Consider the following 20,474-nt stretch of genomic DNA (forward strand, 5'->3'; position numbering starts at 1 on the left):
TAAAGGAACGTGAGTCTAAATATATAAAGAGCTCTTGCAACTCAACAATTCAAATTGTCCAAGCAGAAGAAAGGCGGGGTCTCTGAATAGAGACCAGGAAGATGGAAGAGAAATGGTCAACAAGGATATCAGAAGACGCTGGCGATCACTGGTTATGGGGGAAACAGAGAAAAAGATAGTTATGGGGGAAACAGAGAAAAAGATAGTTAGAGGAGGCTGGGAATGGCTTGCAATTATTAGCGCTTGTTGCTCTCCCAAAGGGCCTGGGTTTGATTCGGGGCACACAAGTGGTGACTCACAACCGTTTGTTAACTCCAGTCCAGGGGATCGGATGCCCCCTTCTGGCCTCTCTGGGTACTGCATACACATGGTATACAGACATACATCAGAACAAAACCACCCATGTACATAAAACAAAAATAGACTGGGATAAAGGAAGGTTGGATAGGGGAGCACGGAAGCACAATTCTTAGTTAAGGGAGCCACCTTAGGGTTGGCAAGAGACTTGAACCTAGAGTGGCTCCCAGGTGCCCAAGCTGAGGTCCTCAGTTAGTTCCTTGGGCAGCTGGGGATAGGGAACCTGAAATGACCCTATCCTAGAGCAATACTGACGAATATCTTGCATATCACCATAGAACCTTCATCTGGTGATGGATGGAGATAGAGACAGAGACCCACACTGGAGCACTGGACTGAGCTCCCAAGGTCCCAATGAGGAGCAGAAGGAGGGAGAACAGAGCAAAGAAGTCGGGACCATGAGGGGTGCACCCACCCACTGAGACAGTGGAGCTGATCTACTGGGAGCTCACCAAGGCCAGCTGGACTGTGACTGAAAAAGCATGGGTGAAAACTGGACTCTCTGAACATGGCGAACAATGAGGGCTGATGAGAAGCCAAGGACAATGGCACGGGGTTTTGATCCTACGCAATGTGCTGGCTTTGTGGGAGCCTAGCCAGTTTGGATGTTCACCTTCCTAGATATGGACAGAGGGGGGAGGACCTAGGACTTACCACAGGGCAGGGAACCCTGACTGCTCTTTGGACTGGAGAGGGAGGGGGAGAGGAGTGGGAGGAGGGGGAGGGAAATGGGAGGCTGGGAGGAGGTGGAAACTTGTTTTTTTTCTTCCTTTTCTCAATAAAAAAAAAACCAAAAAAAAAACCAAAAAAAAAAAAACCAAAAATAGAGAAATCTTTTTTTTTTTTTAAAGGAGCTAACTCACACACATCAGCATGGAGATTCAGAATGGTAGATGCCAGCATGTGCTAGAATAAACTGGAACCCTAACACACTGTTGGCGGGAGAGGGAGGTCCTAAGTCTCTTTGTCACCAGTTTCTCAAAAGGTGCTATCCTATGTGCTGGAATAAACTGGAACCCTAACACACTGCTATTCCGAGACTCTGGGCTGGGGAGGTGGCTCAGTGGGTAGCCGTATTTGTCCGCATATGCAGAGGGATCCGAATTCACACCTTGGCACCTGTGAAAATCAGAGGGTGGCCGTGCACGCCTGCAATCCTTGCACTACGAGTGTGTGGAGATAGAACACTTGCATTCCGCAGAGACCCTGGGTCAAAGGAATTGGGTGGAGAATGACAGGTGAGGTCTCCCTGTGACTTCTACATGCACATACAATATACATGTATGCACACACACATGTTTGCATGCCCACACACATGCTCACAAGTCAGCAATGTCTCCCGAGGTACAGATGCCAGAAAAATGAAAATCACTTGCGCCTCAGTATTTACAGCAGCTTTAATACAACAACCCGAAACAGTGTAAATGTCTACTACTCAGTGAAGAGATAAATAAATTCTCATGATATAACAACTCGAAACAGTGTAAATGTCTACTACTCGGTGAAGAGATAAATAAATTCTCATGATATAACAACCCGAAACAGTGTAAATGTCTACTACTCAGTGAAGAGATAAATAAATTCTCATGATATAACAACTCGAAACAGTGTAAATGTCTGCTACTCGGTGAAGAGATTATAGATTCTCATAATACAACAACCCGAAACAGTGTAAATGTCTTCTACTCAGTGAAGAGATTATAGATTCTCATAATACAACAACCTGAAACAGTGTAAATGTCTACTACTCAGTGAAGAGATTATAGATTCTCATAATACAACAACCTGAAACAGTGTAAATGTCTTCTACTCAGTGAAGAGATTATAGATTCTCATAATACAACAACCTGAAACAGTGTAAATGTCTACTACTCAGTGAAGAGATTATAGATTCTCATAATACAACAACCTGAAACAGTGTAAATGTCTTCTACTCAGTGAAGAGATAAATAAATTCTCATGATATAACAACCCGAAACAGTGTAAATGTCTACTACTCGGTGAAGAGATAAATAAATTCTCATGATATAACAACCCGAAACAGTGTAAATGTCTACTACTCGGTGAAGAGATAAATAAATTCTCATGATATAACAACCCGAAACAGTGTAAATGTCTACTATTCAGTGAAGAGATTATAGATTGTCATATAGCCATACACTGGAGTAGTATTCAGTCATGGAAAGGAACGATACAAAAAAAAGTTACAAAAAGAAAAAAGAAAGGAACAAAATATAAATCCATGTTACAACATGGATGAACTTTAAAAACCTTATGCTCCCTAAGTGACGTCGGTCACAAAGAACTGTGCACTGTATGAACTCATTTATATGCAGTGACGGACAGAGACAGCTTGAGACAGAAGATACACTGGCGGCTGCCCAGTGCTGGGGACAGAGGAATTGGAGGGGGCGACTGCTGAGGGGTGCAGGAGGTGTTTAGGTGGTAATAAAAATGTTCTAGAATTGATTGTAGTGATGGGTCCACAGCTCTCTGAATGTGCTAAACGCCAGCAGTAAGCCATGCGTGAGCGGAGGGGCCTGTGCACTACACACAATAAAGCTTTCAAAACTGTAACGGCGGAGCCCGAGACTGAAAGGAAACAATGAAGAATACTATCCAAGTTTCATTCACTCAATGCTGGGACTGATATAGCAATTTATTCAAATCCTTCTAGGAGACAAAAAAATGCTAAGTGAGACTCCAGATTTGCATATTTTATTGACGACTTGAGACGAATCAGCATTGTAGAAGGGAACAGGCTTGAGTCTGTCAAAACATTCAGAAACGCTTTCCCTTAAATCCCCGCAGAAAACTCTGAAATAAGCCATGGTAGCTAACGTCCTTTTCAGGCAGAACATATTCCTCGGAACTAAAGAGTGCTGAGAAGGCTGGACAGCTGGTTTTAGGACTTAGGAGCGTCTACTGTTTGCACAGAGGATTGGGGTTCAAGTCCCAGCATCTATGTGGGTGGTTCGCACCCACCTAGAACTTCAGCTCCCGGGGAATTCCGCGCCCCAGGCCTCCATGGCACCTGCACGCATATGCACACTCCACACAGATGCAGAAACATAATTAAAAATAAAAGTCATTTATTTTAAGGAAAGAGCTTTAAGGTACCCCTGCCCCTGAGTCTTTACTACCTTTATTCCGTACCGTTGTTCAACCTTCGTGCATCTTAAGCAAATGTGATTTAAAAGAAGTATGGAAGCCTGGAAGTGAGCCAGCAATTACTGACAACAGAATGTGTTACATTAAAAAAAAGGGGGGGGGGATAAATTCCTTAAAGAGGAAACACACAGTTTTAAATAGAAAAAACCAGGTCATCTTCATGTCGCTCTAATGAAGTCAATCAACTCAGCTTGATGCAGTTCAAATCATTAATCGGCCAGGTGCCAGGGACTATGCTGGGCTCCAGGCACATTGAGGCCGGGACACAGTGAAACAGTTCCATCCTCAAGGAACCGGAACGGAAGCTGTTCATTAGTTTGCTGCTAAGATAGCAGGATGGGAGCATACGGGAAGCAGCCTGGCATAGGCAGCAGCTCCTCCAGGCTACGGAGATGAACCAGCCTGCGCAAAGGGACATACTGAATTACATGCACTTAGAAACACCAAATGCCAGGCTGGAGGCAGAGCTCAGTGGCGGGTGCTTGCTTAGCACACCCAAGGCCTTAGGTGTGTTTTCCTGGGCCTGCAAATACAAATTTTGTCCCTCCACTTTCAATTTCCATATTGTTAAAATGGAGGCTTTAAGACAAAGTTACTGTGACATCCTGTTATTCAAAATGTGGTCAGCAGTAATAGCTTCACGAGGGGCTTGTTAGAAGTGCAGAATATTGGGCCTGCGATATGACTCAGCAGGTATGGGGGCTTGCTGCCAAGCCTGAAGATCTGAGTTTGATCCCCCGGACCCTCACACAGCGCAAGGATAGAACCGACTTCCACGGGCTAGTCTCTGACCTCCACATGATTGCTATGGCCTGTGCTCCCACACACAACCCCTACAAAATCACATAGAAAACATACTTAGAAACCCTCCAAAAATGCAGACTATTTGGTCCCGCCCCTGACCTATTAATTTGGAATCTGAAGTTTAAGAAGGCTGCATAGTTGAATGATTAAAACACTAGCGACACTCCCCACCCCCCAGCACTCCAGTGACAGGGTCATGTGACTCTGCCCCTTGAGGGGGTGCTGCTTCCCCAACCTGACGAGACAATTTGATTAAATATGCCTTACAAAATCAGAAACGGCTATGATATCACAATGGCAAACAGCACAATTGTGAAACGTAGTAATTGGCTCACCATCACTCGTCTCCAGTGAAATCAGCTGCACCCAAAGACAGAGAGAAGGATTCATTTGGGTTAATTCGGAAATTCTAGTCTCAAATGGATAAAGACTTCTTTCATTCCTTTTGCTTCTCCCAATCCACAATGGCTCCCTACAGTTTTGCGTACATCAAAGGGATTGAAAAATCATTCTATCTTTCAATAACATCTTGTTTTATAAAGACACGGGTTTGTAAAGGAAATGGGCCTCATTTCTCTAAGAGGAACTAGCGCTTAAAGAGTCCACGATTCAAAAAGAAGACAGATTCTTCTACCTGATTATAAGGAAGCAGGAAGACTTTATAAGTATTGATCCGGGTGGGAGAGTTAATAAAATAAGCGGGAATAGAAGGAAGCAATGGACAATGGCTTTTTATTCCTTACACAACCTGCATTCCTTAAAACAAGAGGATGAAGGAAGGAAGGAAGGAAGGAAGGAAGGAAGGAAGGAAGGAAGGAAGGAAGGAAGGGAGAAGAAAAGGAGAGAGGGAAGGATGGAGGGGATAGAAGGTAGGCTGGGGGAAGGAAGGGGGGAGGGAGAAAAAGAAAGAGGGGGAAAAAAGGGAGGGGGCCAAAAGATTTCTAACCCCAACTGACCTGGTGTTTGGAAGAACACCTATTAAGTTCCTGTTATTCCCTGACTCTACCAGTTCACTGCACGAAATGACTAAAGTACCCAGTGTGTTTCCTGTCTCCAGTGTAGCCGCATGGATTCCGTCCCTGTGAGACCTGGTTTCACCATGGCTTCCTAAGGGGCTAGTGGAGCGGCCATGAGGCTTAGCTGCTGTGAGGTACTTCTGGCTTGCCTTCTATGTCTAGGAGGCTTTTGATGGGCGGTCCTCTTCTCCAACCCCCATAGTGCTCATCCGTTGGAAAGTCACTTAGTTGGCATGATTTTATTATGCCTGTTACGTAGTATTTCCGAATTCTAGGTTTCTCAAGCATCTTGAACATAGAAAAAAAAAGAAACAGGAAAAAAAAAAAAGCTCTTTGAGGTCCCCTGAGAGCAAGCCCAGCCATAGAAGTCTCCTTTTTTTCTAGACTAGAACTTGAAATGACATTGGATATATTAGGGCTGAAGATATTTGGCTAAAGACGGTCTCAAGTAATTCTGTGGGGCTTATGAAATATTAATGAGATCTGAAAGGCGTCCGCACAAAGAGCTTGTGGTAGCCCAAGCACATTTAATGATGGAAACACACAGGAAACCAATAAACTATTTCATTCAAACAAATCACTGTTATTCTGGCAGATGAAGAAAGAACTCTAGATGGGTACATAAAATTGTGAAGCAAAAATTGAGAGAAGGAAAGATTGTTGGAATCAAAAGTGTGCATTAAAAGAAAAAAAAATCCCAAGAACTGCCAAGGTGAAGCCTCCTAGGTGTTAGTCCAATAAAAGCAGGGTCACTTCCTCAGCCCAAAGACTTGCCACCAATATCAGACGGAAGATGAGAGAGACCTAAGCACTAAGGACAGTGACAAGTGCAATCACTTTGTTTTGTCCCAAACACTGAGAGCCAGCTGAAGCTTCCAGGGTGATATTATACCAGGTGTGAAGTGTACCCCATCTCCTCAGAAAGCCTGTCCCTCCCTTCCTCTCTGTACCCACTTAGCACAGACTCCATGAAACCAGGAGCCCAGAATGGAAAGAAGCCTGACATTCCTGTGTCCCCAAGTCAGAGCCAATGACATCTGCAGGGCATCCTTGAAGAACAAAGGGGATGACATCAAGTTCCAAACTGGTGACTCCGGCAGCCATGGGTCCTGAGCAGAGAACAAGGGTTCCCTGTTTTCTGCAGAAGGGCCTCCCTCCACTCCCGTGCTCCCCTCCCTCACTCCCATGCTCCCCTCCCTCACTCCCGTGCTCCCCTCCCTCACTCCCTTGCTCCCCTCCCTCACTCCCTTGCTCCCCTCCCTCACTCCCGTGCTCCCCTCCCTCACTCCCGTGCTCCCCTCCCTCACTCCCTTGCTCCCCTCCCTCACTCCCGTGCTCCCCTCCCTCACTCCCGTGCTCCCCTCCCTCACTCCCGTGCTCCCCTCCCTCACTCCCGTGCTCCCCTCCCTCACTCCCGTGCTCCCCTCCCTCACTCCCGTGCTCCCCTCCCTCACTCCCTTGCTCCCCTCCCTCACTCCCGTGCTCCCCTCCCTCACTCCCGTGCTCCCCTCCCTCACTCCTTTGCTCCCCTCCCTCACTCCCGTGCTCCCCTCCCTCACTCCCTTGCTCCCCTCCCTCACTCCCGTGCTCCCCTCCCTCACTCCCTTGCTCCCCTCCCTCACTCCCGTGCTCCCCTCCCTCACTCCCGTGCTCCCCTCCCTCACTCCCGTGCTCCCCTCCCTCACTCCCGTGCTCCCCTCCCTCACTCCCTTGCTCCCCTCCCTCACTCCCGTGCTCCCCTCCCTCACTCCTGTGCTCCCCTCCCTGCACTCCTGTATTCTGGCCTCTGCCTGAGAGATGCCAGTGGTCTTTTTTCACCTGATTCGTTCCTACCTCTGGCTTTCATTTCTAAGGAAGCGCAGTTAACTTTATTAAGATTCCCTACAGACCGACATGTGAGCGCTGTGGTAGGGAAAGAGAGAAGAGCAGCAATCCACACCCTAGGGTGGGTGCGGGCTCCCCAGGAGAGCTGCTGACCGCAGGTGTGACAGGCACCTTTGACTGTCACCTCTGCCATGGATATTGGAAAAAGACTTTTCCTACGCTTTACTTTGAGTCTTTTTGAAAAGTAGGCCAAGCCAAGGACACCAGGATTCTAAAAAAAGCAGTTTTCATCTACCCACGAGTGGCTTTGAGAGGAGTGGAAGGAGGTGAGTCCAGGGCTCTTGTATTACTCGTCAGGTGAAGAGGGCGGCCTGCCTTGGGGTGGCTGCTTCCTGCACGCCGCTATTTTCTTCTCTAACTGTTTATTACTCTAACCCAGAAACCATAAGTAGATTTTTGTGAGAAATAAGCGTAGCATCAAGCCAGATACCCGAATTCCCACAGCACATTTTACACACCCATTTTCATGTCGGGGTTTCTGAGCATCCACAGAAAGCTGGCAATTCAATTCCTGTGGCTTCTTTACCAACTGTAGCTAAACACTTAATAAAAAGGAAGTTTGGAGTTTTCCCCTGAGCAAGGAGAAGGTCCCAACCAAGGATACATCTCTGTAACAGGAATGGATACAAAGCAGGAAGCAGGATCAATGTTGCCACTGATAGGTCTGGTTCATGAACAGCTTCATAATCACCTGTTACCTGTTGCGGCAGGCTCATTTCCTCAGGGAGAAAACAACAACTTTGTAACTAATGCAGACCAAGTCAAGAGAAAGGAGAGAGATCAAACACGGCAAGCTCAGAGAAGTACCGCCAGTCAGGGGAGCAGCATGGATCTGGAGGGAAGGTTGCTGGTCTTTTATTTAGGGCGTGAATGTGTGATACGCTCAAGAGGGAAACTCAGCCTTAGAAAGTTCTGCAGCAAAGCACAAAGGCCCCAAGCAAGGAAGTGCACGTGGTTCTGTGGAACAGATGGGCGAGCACAGCTGAGGCATAGTAAGTAGAGGCAGTATGTAGACAGAACTGGGGGGCAGGATGGGAGGCACGCGGGTGCCAACTCATAATGGGTAACTGTGAATATTTGGCTCTTATTCTAAGGATATAGAAGGCTTGGAGAATTTCGAATATAAAAGCCATGTCTGATTTCTGATATTTAGTACTCTGGGAAGAGAAGAGAGATTTAGAAGATATGAGGTGGGTTGTGGGGTACATTTCTGGAAGGTACAGGAAGCAATGCAAGCAGGTGATGCAAGTCTCTGCGTAGGAGTCCAAGGGTGTCACAAGAAGTGGTACCAAGGGTTGGGACCTTCAGGAGGAAGAGTTGATGGGATTCGCTGATGCATGGTATGGGAGGAATCAGGAAACTGGGTGTCAGCCTGTGGGTCCGGGTGGAAAGTGGTAGCCTTTCTTGGGGCATGAATAATTGTTAAGAAGAGAGTTGTCTGTATAGAGAATGATGTAGGAGGGTCATCTGTCTATGTGTTACTTTCATTGGTTAATAAAGAAACTGCCTTGACCTTTGATAGGCCAGCCCTTAGGTGGGTGGAGTAGACGGAACTGAATTCTGGGAGGAAGAAGGCAGTGAGGTCAGATGCCATGGAGCCAGCCGCCAGGTCAGAAATGCTGAATCTTTCCCAGTAAGCCACCACCTCATGGTACGACACAGATTACTAAATATGGGTTAAAGTAAGATGTGAGAATTAGCCAGTAAGAGGCTAGAGCTAATGGACCAGGCAGTGTTTAAATGAATACAATTTGTGTGTTGTTATTTTGGGGCATAAGCTAGTCAGGCGGGCTGGGAGCTTGGCGGCAGGAACGCAGCCTGTAGCCTCTTCACTACAAGAGGGGAAAATAAATAGATATTAATGTTGCTTAGGGAGTTAGACCTATTCAGAATGCCTACACAATTGCACAGGTTGCTGGCAGGAAAGCTGATACACACAGGTAATAATAAGAACCTAAGCGCCACCAAATGGTGCCTAAGCAAAAACAAAAGGCAGAAATCTGGGGCCACCCTTCAGAGGCTTTTGACATTCAGAGGTCCAGAGGAATATGGTCAAGAAATCACTGGAGACTAGAGAAAGAAAAAAACAAAACCAAACCAAAAACACCCAATCCTCATTTCAGGGACTTATGCCTGGCATTTCCATTGGAAGAAACTTTAAATGTCCAGTTCTTCAGTTACCTAACTCATTTCTGTTTTAAAATACCCATTAAAAATCACGACGGATTAATGCCATGCCAAAATTAGTCTATATGATCAATATGATATGCCAACCCACTGAACACGATCTCTGTAATCTTTCTAATGAGAGTTCAGATCTAATGGGGAAATACAGTATCTCTTTCTGGCAGGTTTTCACAGATGACTCTCAATACCACCAAGCACGGGGGGGGGGGGGATCTGACTAATTAAGGAAACTGAATAAGTTGCTTTTTAATGAAGTGTAGGTCCCAAGAGACAAAAAGATAAGGCTAAAAGCTTTAGCATAACTGATTATTCAGAACTGATAACCAAAGGCAGCAGGGGCTCGGCGCTGCAATCTAATTTCAGTCTCATTCTGTATAAATGGCCAGGAAAGCGTGTGTGACAGATATCTGTAGGGAGAAGACTGGCTAGGGTAGGAGATTATCTCCTGGAAGTACTCCACGAGAAAGACTTAGCCTTCAGGCCTCCAAGGGGGCTGCAGCCTTCGAGGGGGAAGTTAGGCAGGAGTGACAACTAAATATCACCAGGCACACACTTGGTGACAAGGGACCAATAGCATCTTATCATTGAAGACTTAGTTTCTCCGGGTGCATCTTAGAAGCATGGATCTGTGTGGAAAGAGGCCGTGGAATCAGAAACGAAGTCTTAGACTGTGTTATTGTTTTAAGAATGGTAAGATAAAGGTGTAGGAGGGTCTTCTGTCTATGTGTTACTTTCATTGGTTAAATAAAGAAGCTGCCTTGGCCTTCTGATAGGCCAGCCCTTAGGTGGGTGGAGTAGATAGAACAGAATGCTGGGAGGAAGAAGGCAGTGTGGCAGATGCCATGAATCTCCGGCCAGAGATGGACGTAGGTTAGGACCTTTCCCGGTATGCCACAGCCTCGTGGTGCTACACAGATTTAATTGAAATGGGTTAATTAAGATGTGAGAGTTAGTCAAGAAGAGGCTAGAGATAATGGGCCAGGCAGTGTTTAAATGAATACAATTTGTGTGTTGTTGTTTCGGGTGTAAAGCTAGTTATGTGGGAGTCAGGCGGAATGAAAAGCAGGCCTGCTCGCCTCAGCACTACAAGTTTACGGAATGGTGGATTTGACAATAGATTAGGGAATCCTAATATTGAGTACTTAACTGTGCACTACAGTGCACACCTTTAATCCTAGTAGTCTGGAGGCAGAGGCAGGTGGATCTTGTGAGTTCAAGGTCAACCTGGTCTTCACAGCAAGTTCCGGGCCAGCCAAACTGCATTCTTGGTGAGAAGGATCTAATTAAGTAAGGGGCTCGCTGCTCGGATCTAAGGACCCGAGCTTGAATCCCTAAGGCCCACACAATGCTGGGTATAGTGATGAGCACATCTGTAATCGCCGGGCTTCTAAGGTGAGATGAAACGTAGAGGCAGGAGGATCTCCAGAAGCCCATGGACCAGTGAGCCTGGCAAATGCAGCCAGGAACGAAATACTCTTGTTTCAAACATGGAAATGGAGCATCGATACCCAAGGCCACTGTCTGATTTCCACGCGTGCTCCACGGCACACCACACCTAGACACCCTCATGTGCACATACACACCCTAAACACCAATCACCACTACATGCAAACACACAAAACAGAAATCTTTCAGCAAGAAAATCGCTGGAAACTCAGTATTCAGTGAGAAATACGGCCTGCAGGATTTGTTTTCTAGTTGTAAAAGATCTTGATTTTATTTTTACAGAATAAACTGTCGGGTCTTTTGCCCTTAATATTGGACAGAGCAATGATAAAGGACATGAAACCTGCTCCTTGTGAAAACAAAACAAAACAAAAATCTATTTTCATGTATATGCCCTCATTTTCTAAAACAACCAATTTCTTTTGCCATAAGATACATGTAATGGGGGGGGGGTGCTGGAGAGACAGCTCAGCAATTGAGAGCACTGGATGCTCTTCTAGGGGACCCAGGATCAATTACCAGCAACCACATGGCAACTCACTGTCTATAACTCCAGTTCTAGGGTTTCTAACACCCTCATGTAGACACACATGTATGCAAAGCATCTATGAACACACACACACACACACACACACACACACACACACACACACACACGGACCTGGGTTCCATTCCCGGTTTTCATATGGGATCCACAACCATCCCATGCTCAGCTCTAGGGGATACAGCACCCTCTTCTAATCTTGTGGGCACCGGGAATGTATGCAGTGCACATACAAACATTCAGTCAAAACAGTCAGATGCATAAAATAAATAAATGTAAAACAAGGATTGCTGCTCTCTAGGAAGTTCCCGACACTATCCCTCCTAGTCACGATCCCTCCTCTGCCTTTTCCTGGGCAGGAAACAGCACTGTGCACTGAAGAAGACTAAAAATGTCACCAGCAAAAATGAAGTGACGTGTTCTTCCTTTCGCGTGGCTGCTCTGTTAAGAGCTGACGTCATCACCTGGAAGGTCACGCTTGCTTTGTCCACACAGCCCTCCAGAGTGGGCCTGGAGCCAGAGATGTCTACCCAGTGTCTGTACTTAGCATTCATCTATTTTCAAGCCCCACAAACAAAAGCCACCACGACCAGATGCTCGGATAATAGCCAAGCTATCATATTCTTTGTCACACTATCTTGCGTATCAAAAAGTTGAGTTATGGGAGTTAATACGTTAAATTTGCACAAAGACATCCATTTACCTACAACACTTAATAAATTATAAAAAGAACCCATTGATCTCAAAAAGTGCAATCAAGGCCTTAAGACTGACTGAGATCCTAGCAGGGCTCTAAGACCCATTTATGTTTTAAAGTATGAGATTTTTCTACTCCGTTACACATTTCTGAAAGAGAAAGATCAAAGTTACCTAGTCAAGTATTGGTAAATAAAGGCTTTATTCATTCAATATAGAAATGTTAGCATCATTAAATAACTTTTAAGTATCCAAAAATCTCCAAATAAATAAAAAAAAAGATTTGAATAGGTCTATGAAAGTGTTAAATTAATTATTAAAGTTTCTAGCCTTAGTAGTTAAAAGGAGGATCTTGAATTAGTTAAGGCATCATTGGTACATATGCAAATCGATTAATCTTGTGCTTCAATTATATTAGAAAACAAACCCTTGACTTTCGTTTAATTTACAGCCTAAGCAAGGATTTTGCTAACCAAGAGTAAATTATGGCTCGGGTGTTGCCAAGGTTCCAAACTACTACATCTCAACAAACTCCAAACCAAAGAGACTTTGACACCTTTTTATCTGTTAAGAGGGAAAACACTTAACTCCATGATGGGGGAATCAAAGTCATGACACACTAAGCTGATGTGTGCACTGTTCTCGGGAGTTAAACCCCAGTTGATACGCAAGACGTAGTCACGTCATCTATGATGGCGTCTACCGTGGAGTGGCCGACTTGACTTCATGGAGCCTTCATCTAAAGTTCATTTTGTAGGGGGCAGAAAAACAAAAAAACACCCAAAATAGATGTGATGAGACAAATCCAGAAGCTGGGGCATTTGAAGGAATATGTGCCTGTCTCTTCAACAAGCGTTTTTGTCAAGAAGAGAATTAACATCTACATGGCCCAGGGAAGTGTCCTACACTGCGCTCAGTTTGGTGTGATCTAGACGCAGCGGCTGTGAAGCACAATTTAGAGTGAGAAACGGGAACGCAGCTTCCGAGGCCACTAACGGAAAAAAAGCAGGTTAAATGGTGTATGTATGTAAAATATGATTCCACGACTTCCTTGTCTAGTGTGTGTGTATGTGTGCATGAATGTGTGTACGCATGCTTGTACATGTATGTGTGTGCATGTGCACGCACACGTGTGCGTGTGTGTACAGCAGGTCTGAGCTTCATCACTGATAATCTCAGTTGTATTATCATGGTGCTTTCATCATTGCTTGAAACATTTTAAATTTTCTAGATTCTACACGTGCTGGCCCTGAACTAACAAAATAATTAAAAATATGTATCCTATGGAAAATCCTTGACTTTCTGTCATATGAATAGACCTGTTTCTGATCATCCATCATAGCAAATTTGTTGGATATGGATCTGAGATGGGAGAACTGAAGATTTTTATAAAAAGGCCCCTTCCTCAATTCTCTGACTTTCTGAAGCTGTGACTATTGAGATTCATTTAGTGACTTTCATGTCGTTTCAATGGCACGTTAAAGACGCCGTCTTGACTTCCTCTCACTGGAGACATAGCAGGTCTCTCCATTAATATCAGATAGCTCAGAATGAAATGTACATCGTTAAATCAACTCACACAGCATAAAGGATTTGAGGAACCTTGGGATAATAACAAAGCTGTTTCTATTCCACCAGGAAGGGCTAAGCTAATGGGTTTTCAGATCACTACTATATATGCAAAATGGGACCCTACAAAATAAGCAGCCATTTTAGAATATCCACTTTCACACTGCCTGAAAAAAAGCAAACCAGGGAAAATGGTTTCCTTTCATCTCAGGGCCTTCGGTTCTGGCAGATTCTGACAGCAAACCAATTCTATACCGCTTCTTTCAAACTTCACGGTTCACTCACGACTTTTGGGAACTGTTCACGTTTTTAATTTAAGGTTGATCTTTAAAACTTTTGAAAAGACTAAATCGCTAGGCACATTTAACCATTGTCTATTTAGAGCAGAGTCAAGTGCATCTGGGAATGAAAAGCATCTCTGTTTAGGGCCTGGGAAACGGCCCATTAGGCACATGAAGCACCAGTGTTTGGGGTCTCCAGAACCCAAAGAAAAACGGCAGACACATCAGTGTGTGCCTGCAATTTCAGCGCTGGGGAGGAAGAACCCTGGGTCCTGCTGGCTAGCTGTCTCGGTCCCTGCTCTGTTGTTGTGAAGAGACACCATGACCAAGGCAACTCTTACAAAAGAAAGCATTTAATTAGGGGCTTGCTACAGTTTCCATTATCATCTGACAGACAACATTCTAGAGAAGTTGCTGGAAGCTACATCCTGATCTGCAGTCTGAGGGAGAGGACCTGGGACTGAAATGGGCTTTTTGAAACCTCAAAGTCCACCCTTAGTGACACACTTTCTCCAACCAGGCCACGTCTACTCCAAGAAGGCCACACTTCCTCGTCCTTCTAATCCTTTCAAATAGTACCATTCCCTGATGACCAGACAGCCAAACCCTTCCATGAAGTTTCCAGAGTCTTCAAAATATACACCAGGTGAAGTCATTTCTCTCTTCAAACCCTTGGCTGGCTCCTTACCACTCTGAGCACAGAGTCCAGACCCTTCACTGCCTCAATGGCTGTGGTCAGTCCATGCGGCCCTCACTCCAAACACTTCATTTTCACTCACTCCGCTCCAACCAGACCATCCACTTTCATATCCCATGAGCATCTTGTGTCTTCAGAACAGACTTCTGCCTCTGTAGCTTTCACCTAGCCAGTGCGGCTGTGGGGGATTCCGTCCTGGAATTGGCTGCTGTGCAGCTCCCAGCTTACATCTTGGTTCAAGTATCAGGCCTTTCCCAGCAGAAAAGAACACTCACAGCAATATCTTACATTTCTTTTTGCTTGGTTGATTTGAGACAGGGTCTTACTATGTCACCCTGCCTGGCCAGGAACTCGCTATGTAGCCTAAGCTTGTCTCAAATTCACAGAGACCCTCCTACCTCTGCCTCCCTAGGACTGGGACTAAAGGTGTGTGCCTCTATACCTGGCTAGCTTTAAAATACCATCAGTACTCACTTTAAATACACACACACACACACACACACACACACACACACCAATTTAGAGTTTGTCTCTCAACGCATATGTAAAGAGCACAATGATAAAGACTTTGTGTTGTTCACCAATGAAACTCCAGGGTCCAGGATAATGTTTGAGGGAGGTTCCATACGGCTCTTTAGCCCCAGTCAGCACTATCGCTGTACACTAAGCCCTTAGCACAACTGACTGCAGCACTCAGCACTTCGCTCATGAGCGTGTAACATGTACAAGGCCCTGGAAACCTTAGCATGTGTTTACAAATAGGTATGTACCTGCCTATACTTATATTTATTTGTCTATCATATCAAGGGTCTGGGCTGCAGCCAGGTGTGAGGCCTTGGGTTTGTTCCCTAGCACTGGCAAACCAAAAACCCAAAACCAACTCAGCGAAGAAGTGCTCGGTGCGGGCTTGCTACTTGTAGGCAAGAAAGAAATTCTTTGCCGTACGTGGAAAGTTTGTCCCTTGTCAAAACCAGCTTAGCCTTTGAGGGCACAAGGAATGCCCGTGCTGCGCATACATTTGCAGGCTATAACAATCATGTACGTAAAAGTCAAATGAATATACACTGGATTTCAGATAGTAAAGACTACATGTGGGTTGTGGCTTCTTGGAGCTTTTTTGGGTTTGTTTTGTTTTCTGCAGTGCTGGAGACCAAACTCAGGGCTCTGTACACCCGAGGGTAATGGTCCCTCCATGAGCAATAACCCCTGTCCCAGTGAGTTAGTTTGAGTTGATGCACACAGAGCGGTGTTATGGCATAGTTTGAAAACTGTATTCTATCCTTTCTGGTTGAGTCCACCAGGATAACAATTTGCTTTTATCAGACTTAGTTTGCAATTATGCTTTGTGATATGCATCTTACAACTGATCCTGTCAAAGTATCTTGCGTGGCTAAGTCGGAATCACTTTTTTCTGAGCACTTCATAAACCGCATTATTCTAGTAAATAATGGCATTTTCTCATTAATGAATGATACTTTCTGTGTATAAAGCGTCAAGTACTTACATCGATTAAGTCTGAAAGATCGTGAATGTAATACTTGAACACCGAGGCATTGGTTGCTTCGAGTGTCAGGAGATACTCGTTCCTTGCTTTAATCGATTTCAGCTTGTTTTCTGAATATTTTGCTTGTCTCTGGTAATAAAGAAGACACAGGCATCAGGAATGAAAGCGAAGTCATTTTCATAAGAGAGAAATACATGCGGGTTTTCACGAATCTAAGCAATTTATTCCACATATAAAAATGATCCCCAGCAGGGCGGTGGTGGCGCACGCCTTTAATCCCAGCACTCGGGAGGCAGAGGCAGTCGGATCTCTGTGAGTTCGAGACCAGCCTGGTCTACAAGAGCTAGTTCCAGGACAGGCTCCAAAACCACGGAGAAACCCTGTCTCGAAAAACCAAAAAAAAAAAAAAAAAAAGATCCCCAGGTCCTTTGTGGAAAGTACATTTCGAATGTGATTTCAATAACAAACTGAAGCTCCCTGGCTCTGGGAAGAACGACAATGGATTTGGGCTCCGGGCCCACTTGCACTGAACCATCTCTGTCAATATTCAGTTCTCCAGATTTGTCCTGATCACTTGGCGTTCACCATGAAATGATGTCCAGCTGTTATGACATAGTTTTATATGTCTTAAACAGTCATCACTCCCATGGGAGGAAATGCATGTCTTTAAATAGTAATTCACCATGTGTGTCTATTGCTGGCAGATCAGGGTTTTTACGACTGTCTTGTCTCCCCATATGAGGAGTCAGGGCTCTGCGAAGGAGTTTTAAACCTACCTTTTCCTTCATCTTTTCAATTTTCTTCACGGAGCTGCGCCTCTGGTGCCGTTCTTCTAGTCTGAGGTGGAAGACGGGGTCTCCGGACCTCCCGATCTGCTTCTCCTCTTGCTTCTCGGCTTCCTTCAGCTTGCTCTCAGCACTGATGCTCTCGGCGTGGTACATGTGGTATGTCTTCATCACCTGGGAAGAGTGACCCAGACTGTTAGGAGATGTCTGTCTGCAGCGTTCTCAGAGAACGGGTCTGCTATGAGCTGTGCATGTTAAAAATACCACCTTCCAACAGGAGAGGGGAAAGTCAGATGTAGTAAGACAGGCACATTTTGGCTCCTGATTCTGTATAAACCAAAGAAATATGCAAATTCACCCGATGGGAGGAGGCGCTCAGGGGACAGGCTCTGATGAAAAATTATTTTCAATATGTGCAAATTCTCTTAGGTGCTCCCCAATCTCCTGCGTGCTCCCCAATCTCCTCTTGCTATGGACTGGTGGCCCAAGCCATCTATTCATGGGCAAGTTTTAGCCTAACTGGAGCTCCGCATTAGTACAGTCCTTACTTAGAGGACTTATCCTGAACAAAATGTATTTGTCAAAATACCAACATAAATATTAATACAAGGTTCAGAATAAAAATGGATTTTCTGATCATAAAGAAATACTTTATATTCAGTGTAGAAAAATAAACAATACAGAAAGGAGATTACCAAACAAACAGAAAACAATAACAACACTGTAAAGATCTGGCATATAGTCAAGGCTTTTTCCCACAAACATACATACACATACCCTTCATTTTAAAATACCACGTATTATTTCTTCAGTTAAAATTTAGGATCAACCAATAATATAATTTTAAGGTGTTTTAAAATAAATACATTGTGGTGTAGTATTTGTTAGAATGGGTGTGGGCATGTGTGCAGGCGTGCGTGTGTGTGTGTGTGTGTGCATGCATGTGTGTGTGTGTGTGTGTGTGTGCGTGCATGCATGTGTATGTGTGTGTGCATGCATGCATGTGTGTGTGTGCGCGCGTGTGTGTGAATGCATGTGTGTGTGCGTGTGTGTGTGTGCATGCATGTGTATGTGTGTGTGTGTGCATGCATGTGTGTGTGTGTGTGTGTGCGTGCATGTGTGTGTGTGCGTGTGTGTGTGTGAATGCATGTGTGTGTGTGTGTAGGCCAGGGTCAGGTGTTTTTCCCTCACGTGCTTCCTGCCCTTATTCTTCTGAGACATGGGCTCTTACCAAACCTGAAATTCCGTGATTTGGCCAGTCTGACTGGCCAATGAGTTTTAGGGCTCCTCCTGTCACCAACCTTCATGGCGTTGGGATTCCAGTCACCCCCTTCCACGGACAGCCTGTTAAATTTTGCATGGGTTCTGGGTCTTTGCTGAGTGAACCACCTCCATGTGAATCACCAAATGTTCTTTTAAATTGTATGTTTACGGCTGTACAGAGTTTCCAAGCACCTGCACCACACTTGACTAACGGTTGTGCTAGGATTGGGTTGTCCTAAACCCCTTCGTGTGCACACTCTTCTTTTACTAGGAACAACACATACTACTAGTATGTTAGTAAAATTTAGGAATAAGTGAAACAATTTTTATAGACATCTTTCCTATGGATATGACAAACTCACATACTGAATCTACAATTATTAAAAACTTTGGGTATGTTATTGCTACAAAGATGTTGTTCATGAACACACTGTCACCTAGGACAATTTTTTCAAGGTAAAACTGTAGTGTTAGAAAAAAAGGCACATATTTTTGGGTGACTTTGAAATGCATTGCTAAGTTTATACTCTTTAATTAAAGAAATAAACCAAACTGATTTTATAATCTTTTAAAGTATTACAAATAACTAGCCTAGATATTTAATAAGTATCTTCCTGGATAATAAAGGTAGGTATTACTCTTTCAGCTACATTTTAAAAAATTATGTGTTTTGTATCGTGTCTTTGCGGCTGCCCCAGGAGGCTAGAGGCATCGAATCTCCCTGGAACTGGAGCTATGAACAGGTGTAAGCTACCTTTCATGGGTGCTGAAACTGAACTTGGGTCAGTGCTGCCAACTGCTGAGCCATCTCTCCAATCTTAGTGGTCATCACCTAAGGTTTAAGAAATTTTACCTGGAATGACAGCTTCCCCATATAATTTTAATGCTCCATTCAGGGTTAGATGTATTTTGTGCACAGTTACGAGAAACCATCCACGTCAGGCGTGATGATGCCCCAGTGAAAGCCAGAAGGCAGATTTTATTTCACCCTCAAATAACCAAGTTATCCAGATTCGATTTTGAAACTAAGGTGTAGTTGTTAAGAAGTTAAGGTACAAGTAATGTTTTAAAGCAATAAACTTTCCTTTTCTCATTTGGAGAGATGAGCTTTAAAATAGATTGGAACCTGGATGTATCATTAGAATAAATGAACTCATTTAAGTAGAGCCATGCAAAACTGCTGTTTCTCTAGGCCAGCAGGAAAGGGAGGAAGGGAACACTTCACTGGGGCCCAACAGCGCACTCTCAGGATGGCTGCTGGAGAGGCTTGCCTTCATCAGCTGTGCTCATCTCTTTAAAGCATGCAAAGTCAGTACCAAGGAAACCAGAGGAAGGCGTAAGTACCAAGCAGCGGCAACGTCTGTGCAGCCCTGTGCCCTCAGAAAGTCGTCTGTTTATAGTAATTACTGGACCTGGAGGAAGTCTGGTTGCCCACTCTAGTTTAAAAGCAAAGAAAACAGCATCAGGAAGCAGCTGGGCAGCTGGGGGATGAAAAGGAGTAAAGCCTGCAGCTGGGCAAACAGCGGAGTCAGTGAATCTACTACACACCTTGCCATTCAAGGCTGGGCTCTGTTTATATTCCCTGCCGGGAGCAAGCCCACATACCATTCCGGCCCCAGTCACATCTTAAAATGACAGGGAAAGAATAACTCCACACATGTACATCACTCTCAGAGCTGCTTCGCTCTCTGCTTTCCCTGCTAACACAAAGTTAGAAACAACAACGTCCACCCAGACGGCGCTGCGGGTCTGTAAATTTCTTTTTAATACCCCACGGAGAAAGAGACCCGTCTTCGGAAGTCTTGGGTTACTTGCCTACTGAGGGCTAGATGAAGCACGTTTAATTTGCACACACTAAGCCTAGTGCACAGGTAAGCACACTGAGTCTGCTTCTAGCGTTGTGTGTTTAAAGGAGCACACTTGAGCCTGAAGTATTGTAAGACAGCGTGAGTGGGGGGTGGGGAGCGTGTCTCACCACAACGGAGGTTTAGTATGATGGCCGGGGGTTACTTTTACCTAGTTCAATAATCAACTTGGTTTGGTTTCCTGGTTTGACTCAGGATTTCCACTCTCCTCGAAAGTGGTAAGTGTTAGGGTGAATGAATTTTTAAAAAAGACAGGGAGGAAAAAAAAAATTCTCAAAGCCTGTTGAGAATTCTAATTGCAGATAATGAACACAAGTCTGAACTGCATGATTCAAAATGTAAGCTGACAGAAGGCAAAGGTGTTTGTCGTTAGAACGCCACACAGCCATCCCATTTCTCAGAGAA

At 44.8% G+C, this 20,474-nt stretch overlaps 1 protein-coding gene across 2 annotated transcripts in view; it reads right to left on the reverse strand.

The window, feature by feature from the left end:
- Srgap1 (SLIT-ROBO Rho GTPase activating protein 1) overlaps window positions 1-20,474 on the reverse strand; it is a 273,061-nt gene that overhangs the window by 76,020 nt on the left and 176,567 nt on the right. For both annotated transcript variants that reach the window (XM_075954130.1, XM_075954131.1), the window contains exons 5-6: window positions 16,933-17,115; window positions 16,157-16,285 (exon numbers count right to left, since the gene is read on the reverse strand). In XM_075954130.1, coding sequence (XP_075810245.1) covers window positions 16,157-16,285; window positions 16,933-17,115 — 312 coding nt within the window. The remainder of the gene's footprint in view (window positions 1-16,156; window positions 16,286-16,932; window positions 17,116-20,474) is intronic.

Source organism: Microtus pennsylvanicus, chromosome 20 (genome assembly GCF_037038515.1).
Source record: "Microtus pennsylvanicus isolate mMicPen1 chromosome 20, mMicPen1.hap1, whole genome shotgun sequence".
In the NCBI taxonomy this organism is placed as follows: domain Eukaryota; kingdom Metazoa; phylum Chordata; class Mammalia; order Rodentia; family Cricetidae; genus Microtus; species Microtus pennsylvanicus.